The 14,146-nt window shown below is 42.9% G+C and overlaps 1 protein-coding gene across 2 annotated transcripts in view; it reads right to left on the reverse strand.

Moving 5' to 3' along the window:
• Positions 1 to 14,146, reverse strand: part of OXSR1 (oxidative stress responsive kinase 1) — a 95,014-nt gene that overhangs the window by 29,336 nt on the left and 51,532 nt on the right. For both annotated transcript variants that reach the window (XM_030008433.2, XM_030008432.2), the window contains exon 5: positions 6,419 to 6,474. In XM_030008433.2, the coding sequence (XP_029864293.1) occupies positions 6,419 to 6,474 (56 nt within the window). The remainder of the gene's footprint in view (positions 1 to 6,418; positions 6,475 to 14,146) is intronic.

The raw sequence follows: 14,146 nt of genomic DNA on the forward strand, positions 1-14,146 counted from the left end.
AGAAAATACGGCCAACTTGTCTTTTTCAGTAGAAAGATCATGTGTTGCAAACCACATACCCTACAAAACACTCTAGTGGCAATGAAGTTGCAGGCTAGTGTTTGAAAAAGCATGGTATTAGGCAACAATTCCTGCTATTAAGGTATGCAAGTTGTCAAACTTGAAAACTATTCTAGCCACTCAGGAAATGCAAAAGCTGAAAGGAAAATTTCCTCTTACTATTCTGCGTTGCAGAAACAAAGACCCAGTCTAAACAACTCACCAGTGCAAGAACGCTTTGGCAGGACCACATCACAACAGGCACCATTGCTGCTATGTATGTCAGAAGATACATTTCTACAGTATCATAAGTTAGATTGTTTTATCCAAATCCAGGAAGTCAGCCATTAAAAATCATCTCTCCTTGGCCGTCTCATAGTGTAACATTACCTTAATCCTAAAAAGCCTAAGTACCTGCTACCTTAGGTAGCTACCTACAAGGTAGGAACAAGTGAAAGAAGACTGTGCACTAACTAGGACCCAGGACCAAAGCCTACTGACATCGGAAAGGCTCCTACAGAGTTTGGTGGGTTTGGATCAGACCCTAACGCAGTTCCCAACTTCAGTGGGACAGAACAACAGAATAAACCAATCTTGACTTCAAACCACTCAGAGTTGTTTTTAAACTCGTGTAGCCAAAATATTATCTCTCCTCAAGCAAAAATAAAAGTACTTCAGAAGACAGCACTAAGTGGTTTTTTCACTGGTCACCTTCCTTCTTGTTCAGTTGTTCACCATCAGAAAATATCCGCAGTTGTCCTTAGTGTTTTTCTGCAAACCTTACAGCTTTTAGAGCACTGAAGATGAATAAAGGCTGGCAGGAAGAGGAGGAAAGCAGTAGTAAATAGCAATTTTGTGCTGAGAATGCAGTGGGTGGTAAGACACCAGAGAAAAGGAAGATTAGTAAAGTACGAGAATCAAAAGCTTCTTTCCTTTTAAAGATTATTTGGTTATACAGTGGTACTGGATCTATAAATACACACTTGTTCTCCCAAATTCTCATTTGGAAAGGTAGTTCTCTACAGTCACATATATTTCTAATCAATTCACATGCAGAACGGCAGCTTTATTGTATCACAAGTTCAGCCTTTTTGCAATAATGTCAAGGCACATAGAAGGTGTATAAAATCCCTTTGCCGAGTAAACGTAAAGATCAAATCTGAAACCGAGCCCCAACAGTATTTTAATAAAGATACACTAATACTGCACAAAGTAACTTAAGGATGACACAGTCCAGGCCAGGTGAAGCCACCGCCCTTGGAGAAGTTCACAAGTGGTTTCAACAACCAAATAGCGCAACATCTCTTCAGGAAACACAAATATTACAAGTGACACACAAAAAGTTACTTCACATCATGCTGCTGCATTGGAGGCACCAAAACTCTCCACCAACCACAGAGAAAAATACTTTAGCCCCTTTTTTGAAAGAGAGAAGAGGCTCAGAGGTGTCCGTGATACAACACCAAGTGCTCAAGTCAGCCCTGCAATCGGCACTCCTCTCCCTGAGTTAGATTTGTGTCTTGTCCTTTGTTAAGTCAATTTAATCTCTCAAAGTTAGTTTCCTAAGGGAAAGTGGGGGAATGACACTGCCTGCATCATAGCTCAATGTTTATGTAGAGCGCTATTTTAGTACAATGAATTAAGAGCAGTCAGGAACACAGCGAACCGGTGACAAGCTGGCATGGATTTGTGGAAAGTTACACAAATTCAGTTACACAAGTTTTGCCTGGCCTTAACTATCCCCATTTTATAAATAGATAAAACGAGAGGGGTTAGGCAATTTGCCCAGTATCAATTAGCAAGTCCTGAACGACTTCGTGAAATCTTAATCTACTTCAACCGCTTGGCAACACGGCCTGCCTGGGACACGGCAGGCACACTGAGCGCCTCTTGGAGTACATGTTAATAATCCCAACTGGTTTTAAAACCTGAAGATATCGTGTTATAGTCCCTACAACAGAAATATCCCACACATGGAAGGATGTGTGCCTGTAGACCCTTGCTTCTTCAGATTCAATCATGGAGGGGTGGGTGACAGCATTATTTAATATCCCAGTGGATAAAATCAGGGAAAAAAAGATTTAGCGTGCACCCAGTCTCAGTAGGATGCTAATATTATGCCATGGTTGGAGAATGGTTCATACTGAGCAAGTCTCGTGCACCCTGGGGAGAGTTTCCCCTCAACCTCTCCCACCCCTTCCCAGCCTATCAAGACTCTCACTTCATTTCACAATAATTTATAGGGCCTGCACAGTTAAATAAACTGAAGAATATTAAGCCTCGCTTACTGTGAGAAGTCTCCTGGTTTATGCAGCAATATTGGTGCCGATGCAGTTTATATTGACAAAGAATGTTTTTATGCATGCAGCTCTCAGACTCCAGGGAGCCAATAAATGCTAGGGCAAAGAGGTTTTATGCTCTGATTAAAAAAAAAAAAAAAAAAAAAACAACTTTACAATAATTGCCATGTAGAGGCTGGAACACAAAAGAACACTGCTATCTCAATTTACATTGCAACCACCGTCAGCACGGCCCAGAACAATGGTATCTGGGAAAGAGTCCTGCTCTCTCCAGAAGATAGATTAATTCAATGTGCAGGAAAACACTTCAAACTGAGAAAGCAATACTCTCTGAATTGTAACAGGCTCCAAAAACTTGGTGCCAAGCCACAAACCCAAGCCAGTGCCCCTGGGGGAAAAAAATAAATAAATAAATTAAAAGATGTTAAGATAGAAGCAAATAGCCTCAGTTTAGGTCTCCCTGGTCAGCTAGATCTGTTAAAGGCAATTTTATGTCTTGGTTCAGTGGATGCACATTTTGAAAGCAAAAGGAGCTACATAGTTAAAAATAGACAGAGCTGTGAGTAAAAATACCAAGGCCCAGGACTTGGGGAAGAGTTTGAAGCTGAGAGTTTGTACAGGCCTTTAGAGGAATTTTTAGAATTCCTACTTCCAGCAAATGCCCCTGAGCTCACAGATTTCTCCTCCATCGCTTTACCTGTGCCCACCTCAGCTCGCAGTGCTCCCACAGCGGCTTTCACGTCCGATGCACAGCCACCAATTCAGAGTTACAAACAGAACCTGAGAAACGTCGGACACACATTCATCAAGTTGCTTTTTCTGTTCAGCCTTAACAGAATTGTACAGCCCAAATTAACAGAAGAGGCTTTAGTTTTCACTGCTTAGAACTTATAATCCTGCAGCAAAATTACTACCATGAATTCTATACACTGAAAGTTTCCCACGTGATTAAATTCATTGACATGTTGTGAAGGTATAGCCTGGCAGTGGGGTTTCCTCCACTACAAGGTCGAGCATTTTTTGATAAACCTTGAAAGCAGCTTTTTTTTTTTCTCTCAAAGGATTTCCAGTTTGAGATTTACATTCCTCACATTTACATTTAAGATTTACATTTCTTCTGAGACAAGAAACATGAATTGTGTCAAGTAGTAGGAAACATGCAGGAACACAAGGTTGCAAAGGCCAAATATTGAATAAGGCCTTTTTAAAAAACTGTTCACAGGCAGTTTTGATAGAGGGATGGCAAAAGAGAAAGGAGTTGTTATAAAAGAATTGAACTCATTCTTTCCTGCTACATTATTTGCATTTTTTTATGTACACCAAACCAGCACCTTCAAGGGAGGTGCCCCATTCACCCTCAGGCTTCATTCCACAGCTGATCGATCTTTTTTTTTTTCCTCATGGCATCACTTTGCAGCGAAACTTAAACACATTTGTTTCATGGGAATGCAGTGATGTCATCCAGCTGATAACTGAAGCACTTAATGATCAACAGAATTATCCAAAATATGCATTAATATTATTGTCAAAGCCAAGTGCTTTGATCTCGCTGAAACAAAACTCACTTTATTGGGATTGGTCTGCTTCCAGCATTTTTTCCTCCTCAAAAAATTCACAAGAAATTCTGCTATTTCATCCTGGGTCAGGAGGAAAGGAAGCTGAAGTGTCAGAAATTCCCACAGAAACAGAATCTCATGTTATGACCAGGTCAGGCTCTTCTCTAATATTCAGTCATTTATTTTTGTTTCTTTCAAGTCATCGGCTGCCTTTGCAGAAATGAAAAGTGCTTCCTGCCACAGTGGTGAACTTGCTGACCTTGGTTGAGTTGAGTCGCTCTGCTGTGTCTCATGAAAGGTTACAGCGTTAGACGTTTCGCACGTTCAAAGAAAAAATTTGTAAAGAGGGAACTTTGCACATCTCGCAATGTTGCTTTCACAGGATATGCAGAGAGGTGGATTTCATCATTTAGATATTGCACATATAAACCACTAGTAGACATTTCAGTCCAGAGGAACGTGTACAAATCACAGACAAAACAAATCCTCTGAAATTCGTACAAGTAAGACTAGTCAACTTTAAAACTACTTATCAACTAAAAATTACTCAGCAGAAAAAAAAAAAAAAAAAATATGCGAACAGGTACCTATTACCAGTGAGCCTTAATAAAAAAAAGCCAAGACCTGGCACCCTTGTGGAGAAGAAACACAAGTAGACTTCTGCTAGCCTGGCAGAAACACTTGAAATAACACTGCACTGCTCTAATGCAATGGCTATTTGCAGCCTCTCCTGGAACACAGTCTAAAGCTCCATACAATGATAAATCAGAAGTGTTACATCTTGGCCCCACTATGGAAAAAACTGTAGGATTTTACTGTATAAATTTTGCTCCTTTGAGCATTTTAGAAGCCACTCCCTACCTTCCATCAGCTGCTGCATGGGATGAATTATTTACACCTCATGAGAAATATAACAGCAGTCATTAAGAGCACTGGGAGACTTAAAAGCAAAACCAAAGCAACTTCAGGTTTTAGACAGAAGTCCTGTATTTTAGGTGTTATGTCCTGCAAAAGGGTTTATTGCCTTCTGCAGAGGGAGAAGAGCTACCTATAAAAAACCATGCATTGCAACGCATTCTGCCTCCTGGTGGAAAATCTACACCTTCCATTCCAAGATGCAAATCCAGGCATAGATATACCAAAAGAGTCTGTATCTCTCAGCACTATACAATGCAACACCCACTTCTGCCTGACATGACAGTCATTGCCACAGGGCTTTGTCCCTTAACCCCCAGCACACTGGCTTGTCCCACTGCTGTGCCTCCACCATCAGGACAGGGCGCTAAAAAAAAGAGACCTTATCACAAACAGATATGGCTCTTTCCAATATGGGACTGAAAAAGTTAAACATGTACAAGGATGTTTTTTTAAAGATGGCAGGACCAGACGTGAGCTCTGCCCTCCAGCTAGAGGTGGCACAAGGACTGGGAAGGCACCACAAGATTCGTGGGAAGAGCACAGTCCTGAGAGAAAGGACAGTCGGAAAGGAATTGCACTGAGGATAGGAAAAAGGGGACACTGGAAAGAAGAGGAAAAACAAGCCCCAGGTTCTAAATGTACTCTCCAAAGATCTTGTCTTACTTAATAGTCTACAATAATAATAATAATTATTGATTTCTGGAAAGAATAGCGAAGTCTGTAGGAACATGTATGAAATAAAAGACTAGAAGAGTAGTATCGGCGGGGTGGGAACCAACAAACCACACAACACCCTTTTCCACAGACATATGATCCATCCACACGAAGGACTGTTTCTAACATACCTGTGTTGAAGCAGCTCGTGACAGCAGTGACTACAACAGACATTTTCTCCAGGCACATCTGTATTAGCTAAAGCAACTGCCTTTAACAGTTTTCCCTACCCTTTCCCTCAGCTTGCACAACTGCTTCCAAGACTTTTAGTTCATCCCAGTTTGGGCTGGGTTAGGGCAGTCAGTTAAACATGCACTCTGCCGCTCATTCAACTGAAGCGGACTAGGGAGCATCCACACGAGCAGTTTGACCAGCGGATCTTTGGTTAAGGCAAAGTTGCAAGTGACTTTTACCATCAGACATACTAGTTTCCTTCTGATGAATCTATTCACTGATCACCACAATCCTTTTGAAAACCACCTTACACATCGATGATAAATCAGTGACGTCTGTGCAGTCCACTTCCAAGCCTATGAACTTGCTGTTTTAAAAAACTGACTAGCTTATGCCAAGAATTTTATCTATTCTATTGATTCTGAGGATTTAACAGTCAAAGGATTTATTCATGCTGACTGCCATAATTCCAAAGAACAGTAATTTAAGATAACAAGATGTAATAAACTCTGGGTTGGGGTTTTTTTTTGTTTTGGTTTGTGGTTTGTTTATTGTTGGGTTTTTTGGTGGTGTTGGTTTTAGTTTGTTTGTTTGTTTTAAGAACTGTGGGGCTTCTTGAAGCTAACATTTTCATGTAGGCTTGTTCTTGATCATTAAACTGTCTCCTTGGATACACAGTTACACCTAAAGTTTATTCAAAGCTACCAGGAAAGTTACCTGCAATTTGCACTGAGCCATCTTCTCCAAGAAGAATATTTCCTGCTTTCACATCCCTGCAGAAAGATAAAGCAACAATAAGTGGAAGTCATTAAATCTTTCCTTCAACTAACAAAAATACATTATAAGGTTATCATTTCTTGTATTTCATTTCTGGCATTAGCACCTCCTGCTTCCAATCATGCGGAAACAGTAGGGACTTAACAGCAATTGTAACTTGAGTACACAGACACTAAGTGTTATTTGTATGATTTATAGCTGGTAGCATTTTAAGTACTATACACAGAAAAAAAATAATTAAAAACTTAACAGAAGGTACCCTCAAAAATACAAGGAAAGTGGTTTGTCCCAGGTTCTTAAATTAGCTAAAAATGTGAAAACAGAACCTAGCACTGGTCTCATACTATGTACTCATACTTTTGGGGGTGGGGGGGTGGTGCGGGGGGGAGACTTGAAGAGACGGTGAGTTGATCTAGTCTCACTACCACTGAATGCATCCTATTCTTCCCCAGCCCCATGTCTTGCTACTCTCCAGCCCTGGAGAAGTTCACATACTTCCTCAGGAAGTCAGTTTAGCCCCATACACTGGTGAAAATCCAGACAGAAGAAAAACGTCGTTTGCTTGTGGCTTAGTGAACTGAACCACATTACCAAGGGTCAGGTGAGCAGAGCTGGTACAACAGAGATGGTGAGAATGGGAAAATAGGGCCACTCAACTGTTCTGTGAAGTCTCAACTTTAGTAAAAAAAGTCTCCCTGATTTTTTTTTCAACCAAAGTCCACAAACACACAAGAACATCCAGCATGAAAGTTATTGTACTATCCCCTTTCTACCCCCAAAAAAAGCCCTGGTTTGTTAGGTTAACAGCAACACTTCTCCATCCTCAAGGGGAACGCTACTTTCACTCCAAATATGCTTTGAAGTTTTACAGCTTATTTCAACAGGCTGCTACCCATGCAAAGCCAAGAGAAGCACCTTTGTAGTTGTCACCCACTTTCATCAGCATGGCTGCTAAGCTTGCACTGGCTAGGAAACCATGCAGACCCAGAGCACATGCAGGTGCTGCCTCAAGAAAGGCTGCAAGAAAAGCAGCTGCCTGGGGAATGGATGCCAGTGAATAGATAGCAATTCAAAATGCACCTCAGCTTAATGGCAACTACCTGCATGGAAGAGAAAAGAAAAAAAGAAGAAAAAAAACCACCACCAAAACAAGCAGACTCTCCCTCCACTGCCTTCTGCAAATATTCCAAATCCTTTCACACACACACCAAAAAAAAAAAAAAGGTCAAAAGCTATTTTTTCTCTCCTCCCTCGTGCATCATGAGAACAGAACTGGCGTGATGGCCTGGCCAAAGAGCCCTGGTCAACCCCTGGAAATCTCCTCCTTCCTGGCTTTGCTCTTCTGAAGAAGAGCCTGGGCCACTGCCAGTTCCAGGCCAGGATAATTTTAAACACATGCTCTCCAGCATTAGCATTTGTTAGATTCTTCCCAATACCCAGTCTAGGACATTGGCATGGCAAGGCTTTCCCCCAGCATATAGCAGAACAAAAGTGAACAAAGACTGTCGATAAGACAGTCCCACTAAAGATTACTTTAACAGCAAACCCTGGCTGACAGCAGCCTTTAGCCTTCAAAAAAGTATTTAAAGTCCTGCCAAGTGTACACCTCTTGCTAGCAGTGACCACCTTGGAGCCTAATCCCTGTTTAAAGCAGAAGTGTAAGAACAAGTACAGGAAAATACTAATTTGCCTTAATGATTGAGAACACTTGGATAGATCTATATGGAAACACCAAAGTTGTATGGCGAGATAGCCTTGAGAAGCTGACTTAATAGCAGAATAGGATTCAAAGCACTACGGAGCTCTGACCGTGATGCCGGAATAAGTAGACAAACATAAAACAATCGCTGCCAGTCAGCTCCAGTCCTGCTCATTTTACATTGGCCAAATACGTGAACATCGGTTTAGGGGCAAGTTGGCTTCCCCTCCAAGAAGCATTATTCTGTTTGCATCCTGCAATTAACAGCTACAGCTGTTGCAGACATGAAAGCATCAGCACTGCAGTGGATGGAGACTCTTAAGTAGACAGAGGGACCCTGAAGGGATTAAATACAACATTAAGCACATAGCTACGCTACCCCCGCTTAGCATCCATTGGCCAAATCCAACACAACTGGAGTTGTAGAGAGTTAATCGCCACGAGGGATACAAACCTGGCTAACCCCTGCACTCCCACAAAGCGTTCACAGTCCGTAACAATGAGGGAGTGGAAAAGCTCCTTGCCAATATTTAGGTAGAAGATGCCTTTAGGATCCAACCCCATGACCACGTGGAGCCATGAGAGCACAGCGCCCAGGTCTGCTGCTTCCTAGGTAAGGAGCTGGCTCACATGGTGTGAAATGTGCTTGGCACAGGCACAGCCATCTCCCGGAATCCCCCCTCACGCTAGCACTAATTCAGAGGGAACAGAGGGTGTTCAGGAAACTCTCCAATCCTACTGGAAATGTTTATCCAGACAGTCGGTTCTCCTGCGACAGCCAGGACGCACGAGGCCCTTTCAAAGCTGCCTGCCAGTTCCAGGTTATGGGGAAAGGAATAGCATGCACCAAGGTTGCCTGTTGAAGTTATTGTTCCTCTTACTGAAGACGGATGCAAGTAACAGTAATTTCCTCTTCCATCTGTATTCCAAGGAAGCCCAGGATGCTGGCGCGTTGCCCCAGTAAGCTGGGCCATGCAGTATTATACAGCCTTTCCAAACTTCCCCTGCCGGCACGACGGCGTGTGCAGCTCACCGAGCCCCCTTCAGCAGTGAAGGAAGTGCCAGGGAAGTTTTTAAGCAAAACTAAGGATGAAGTCTCAATCATCATGCATTTCAGAGTCCAAAAAAACTCAGGCAGGTTTCACTGACGCAGCAACAGCGGCCAGAAAGCAGCACGCATTCAATACCACCAGAGAATCCTACCGTAACAGAGCAAGCTGGACAAACTTGGAGTGCAGAAAGCAGTAAAACAAGCACTCAGATTGAATCCCATAGAAAAAAAGAGCCAAAGGACTCCAGTCCCTTAACCCCCTCCAATGCAGAGGCTTGTTTTCTTTTTAACTTCAGCTTGGATTAATTAAAATTTACGTATTTTCTCATTGGAAACAAAAGTCAGTAAATATGGTGCTTCAAGTTGGTTCAAAAAATTAAAACAAGTCGTTGCTACAATAAGAAATCCAGGAGGCCAACAACAGCCACTGCCAAATATCCAAGTCAAACTGCAGAATTAAATCACCACTTGATGTGACATTTCCTCCCAGTGACCAACCCTCTGAAAAGGCCATTACTCACCCCAGCCTGGTATACTCCACCCCAGAGCAGCAAAATGGATAGGCAGCAAGCTGTTTGGGGACACTGGCTCTGTTTAGGAGTTACTGTACCAGAGAGGCAACTTCCAGCTTTCCCATTCCTCACCCCAGTGTATTGGCATCACATCACCCACGACAACAGCTCCAGGTGAACATCAAGCAGCAATAACACTGGGTGAACACAGATCCCTTCCTTTAGCACATGCTGGTGTCAGCAGTAGTATCTTCAAATTAGGTCCTCCTTTAAAACCATCTTTAGGATTAATTAATTGCATTTAAAGCAATGAGGTGAGGGAGAGAAGAACAGTGCTTTCCTGTTTATTCTCATCAGGAGATGCTTATAAACTCCCAAGCTGAATGGCAAAAAGTTTGTTACTCCAGGATATAGTTATTGCCAAGTCTAACAATTTGAAGGTACTTCCTATTAATGTGGTAAAGACCATATCCTGGGCTGATACACTCGCAATAAATGGTGTGCCTCTGGCATTACTACTACACTGGAAACAGGAAGCAGCTTTAGGCTGTAGCGTAAACAGCAATTATATCACATTTAAAATGAAGTTACAGAATGCTGGAGTAAACTCTCTCTTGCCAGTAGCTTAACAAATGCTATCGTAGTTCTGGACATTGCCGCGCCGTAGCTGTCATCTTCCTCCCTTCTAAAGCCTCCAAAAGCCCTTCCACAAAAAAACAATTATGTTTTTATTTACCTCATACTTCACAACCAGAGTGGGAAGAGGGGTTTGGACTGGCTCCAGTACAAAGCTGGATTCTCCACATCAGCCTTGAAAGGTTTCGCAGCATGGCAGAAATCCCTCCTCATCTGCATTTCAAACTGGTTTAGCTTCCCAGTGCGATCAAACACTAACGATCAAACACTAACGTACCAGTTACATCACATTAATGCCTCGAGGTTAGGGCTGGGCCATAGGCATTAGAAGCTATATAACCAAAACTGATCACGATCTAACAAAATTACAATCAAGCATCCAGCTACAGGAGACCTGGGAGGACAGGAAGGCAATAAGATGATGCTCCCCAGTTTTGAGTGCAGTGTTCCCACACCTTCCCACAATTAATTTTTCAACGGGGCAGGTGGGGAACTACAGGAACTGTATCTTAATGGCTTGTTCCCACTACAAAAAGCCTACAGGAGTCCTTAAAATCCTGCTAAATTTATCAGATTTACCTCACCCATAGCCCTCAATCCTTGGCACTACCATATAATGGCTGTCGTTGCAGTGACAACACTAAGGGAAAAAGAAAGACTTGCTAGTCTGTAATGGAAAGCAGCGTTATCAATAATCAGCTGCAACTTTGCAATCCTGGCATACGCAATAAAACTTCATATTACAGACTTAAAAGAACTAGTGTTTGTGTCGTGGTTTAACCCCAGCCAGCAACTAAGCACCACGCAGCCGCTCACTCACTCCCCCCCCACCCAGTGGGATGGGGGAGAAAATCGGGAAAAAGAAGCAAAACCCACGGGTTGAGATAAGAACAGTTTAATAGAACAGAAAAGAAGAAACGGATAATGATAATGATAACACTAATAAAATGACAACAGCAATAATGAAAGGATTGGAATGTACAAATGATGCGCAGTGCAATTGCTCACCACCCGCCGACCGGCACCCAGCTAGTCCCCGAGCGGCGATTCCCCGCCCCCACTTCCCAGTTCCTATACTAGATGGGACGTCATATGGTATGGAATACCCTGTTGGCCAGTTTGGGTCAGGTGCCCTGGCTGTGTCCTGTGCCAACTTCTTGTGCCCCTCCAGCTTTCTCGCTGGCTGGGCATGAGAAGCTGAAAAATCCTTGACATTAGTCTAAACACTACTAGCAGCAACTGAAAACATCAGTGTTATCAACATTCTTCTCATACTGAACTCAAAACATAGCACCGTACCAGCTACTAGGAAGACAGTTAACTCTATCCCAGCTGAAACTAGGACAGTTTGCAAGAACCAATGAAGCATGTTAAGTTACTGCTTTTTAACAAGCCTCTTAATATTGTTTGGAAATCAAAAAGGATTCACTTGGCTTGTGTTCAAAAGTCTACATTGGGAGCAATAGCTAGGACAATTTGTTAAGGGCACTGCAACCGTGATACAAGTGACCTGAGCAAAGAGTGGCATCCCAGGACTTCTGTAGCCTAGCACTGAGAAGAAAACTGTCACATGAAGGCGGAAATGGAAGATAAACCCTGTTTATTGTGCCTTTGCTTCTAACCTGCTCATATGTGCCTTTAGGATGCAATGCTGGCTGTCAGCACAGCCATGAGTCATCTGCCCATTAGATGCAATTTACATCAGCTATAACAATAAATTTTCATGGACTGAACTCTATAGTGCGTAATCTGGCATGAAGAAAGAGTGGTTGGTCCTGCCAAGTTCCATTTAAAAAAAAGAGAAGGTGCAAGATACAAGAATTACTATTTTCTGTTAATGGTAATGAATAACTCAAAATATTTATACTAAATGCAACCAATTGCTGGAGTTGACATTGTTCCCAGTAATTTGCAAAGTACTTCCTGGACAATATCTCTACCTACAGTTAAATATGAAGCAATTTGTGACATTATACACCAAATGAGCACTATTCTCTCCACTATCAAACATTACTCTCCCTTCAGTGATATGCTGTTACCTATGTCACCTCTTCCCTTTGCCTTATAAGCCAAGATACAAAAAGCTGGCTATATTCAAGAGCTTTAAGATTTGAGAGAGCTGCAAAACAGAAACTAAGCTTGGAGAGTGCAAGCAGAGTAGTATTTTTACACCCTCAAATGTCAGCACGTTCAGTACAGCATAGGAGAAGGTATTCAAGACGACTGTATTAGAAGTGCTGTACATTAGCATGCTCCCTGTACCTGCTCAGTAAAGCTGTGTGTACTAACATTTTCATGCCACAGGGTTGAGCCTTAAGTCCCAAACTCCTGGGTGAGACGCAATTACTGTTTGTTACAGTGCTGTACTTAACTCTGCAGAGCTGGACCTGGGAACATCTCCCAAAGCTTGAAGGTCTTCCAATGGCAGAGAGCTGGCAAAGCAGCTTCCATACCCCTCTCTCCAGCCTCCCTGCTGAGGCAGGCATAAGCAGGGGGAAGAGAGAGCCAAGTCCACAGCTTGCTTCATCCCTGCTCATCCACAGCCCTCTCAGCAGGCCCTTGCAGCCCCTGGCAGCCAGCACCAGCAGCAGCAGCCAGGCTGCTATAAATTACAGTGGGGGACCATCCCAACGACACGCTTTACTGCTCAGGATCAGGGAAGCACAGCGACTGCTTCTACCCTCCTCTGAGCTGCTCTGCCAGCTGCTGGGCCATGGTGAAAGATGAGGGCCTCAACGCAGGAGCTAAATGCCAGCAGCACAAGGCAACTCATGATTTACTCCGAGTCTCAAACAGTAGATGCATTTTTAAAGCCCCAACTTCATGGGGGACAGGTAGGTAGGAATATTTAAGGCTTTTTAACTGTCATTTTAATGTCTGGAGAAGGTTAGACAAATAATCCAGTGTTATCAGGAATTTTAAAAAGTTCTTTTTGGTTCTTTTAAGCAGCGTGAAGCAAGGCTTTGAAAGGCAGAAGCGACTGACAGACTGGCTTTGCAAACAGAGGGGTGTGTAGGCAAAGCCTACTGGAAAGGATTGTCAGCTTCCAACAAGACAAGCTATACAAGTACATCTAGTACTTGTTTTCTCCATGCCCTACCCTTAACTTCCAGGCAGATCACGCTCAGCACAGTGAAGAGACCTCTTGGGAGAGATAACTGCATCCGGTCTCCTGGCATAGGCAAACAGAAACCCCAGTAAGGGCTACATGAGAAATGAATCTCCCATTGTACTTTATTTTAGCTAAAACATAAAACACGTTTCAGAGGATCCACGATGCACTTGATAGGTACAATTCCTCCTGATCATTTGCCCTCCAACGCTGCAGAAGTAGACTGCTGCTTTAAGTAGAGGGTTTGGGGCCCAAAAAACCATGACTCAGAAATTTGATTCATTTTAGGTTAAGTCGCTATGTCAGCTCAGACAAGGGAGGGCACACCAAAGAAAGCTGCAGGACATCCTCCCAAAATTCACTCTGTCATCTTAGTTATCTGAATAGCTCCAGGGGCTGGTAAGATGCTGAGGCAGTGAAGAAAGAGTTGCAGACCTTAGGCTAACTTGGTGCGAGTCTCTGACATGAAGACAGACAGCAAGCAGTGTGTCACATCACTTACTGCATTCCTGTCTGTCACACAGTCGCTGTTATCACAGCGCCTACAACTTTCCTTTATCTCAGCAAATTATGTCCAGCTTACACTTTTTGTTCCTGTGCCAACTTCGTCTTTGATGGTTTTGTGCTCTCATTAATTCTTTCTCTTCCCACATGTTTA

The sequence above is a fragment of the Aquila chrysaetos genome, chromosome 3 (genome assembly GCF_900496995.4).
Source record: "Aquila chrysaetos chrysaetos chromosome 3, bAquChr1.4, whole genome shotgun sequence".
Taxonomy (NCBI): Eukaryota; Metazoa; Chordata; class Aves; order Accipitriformes; family Accipitridae; genus Aquila; species Aquila chrysaetos.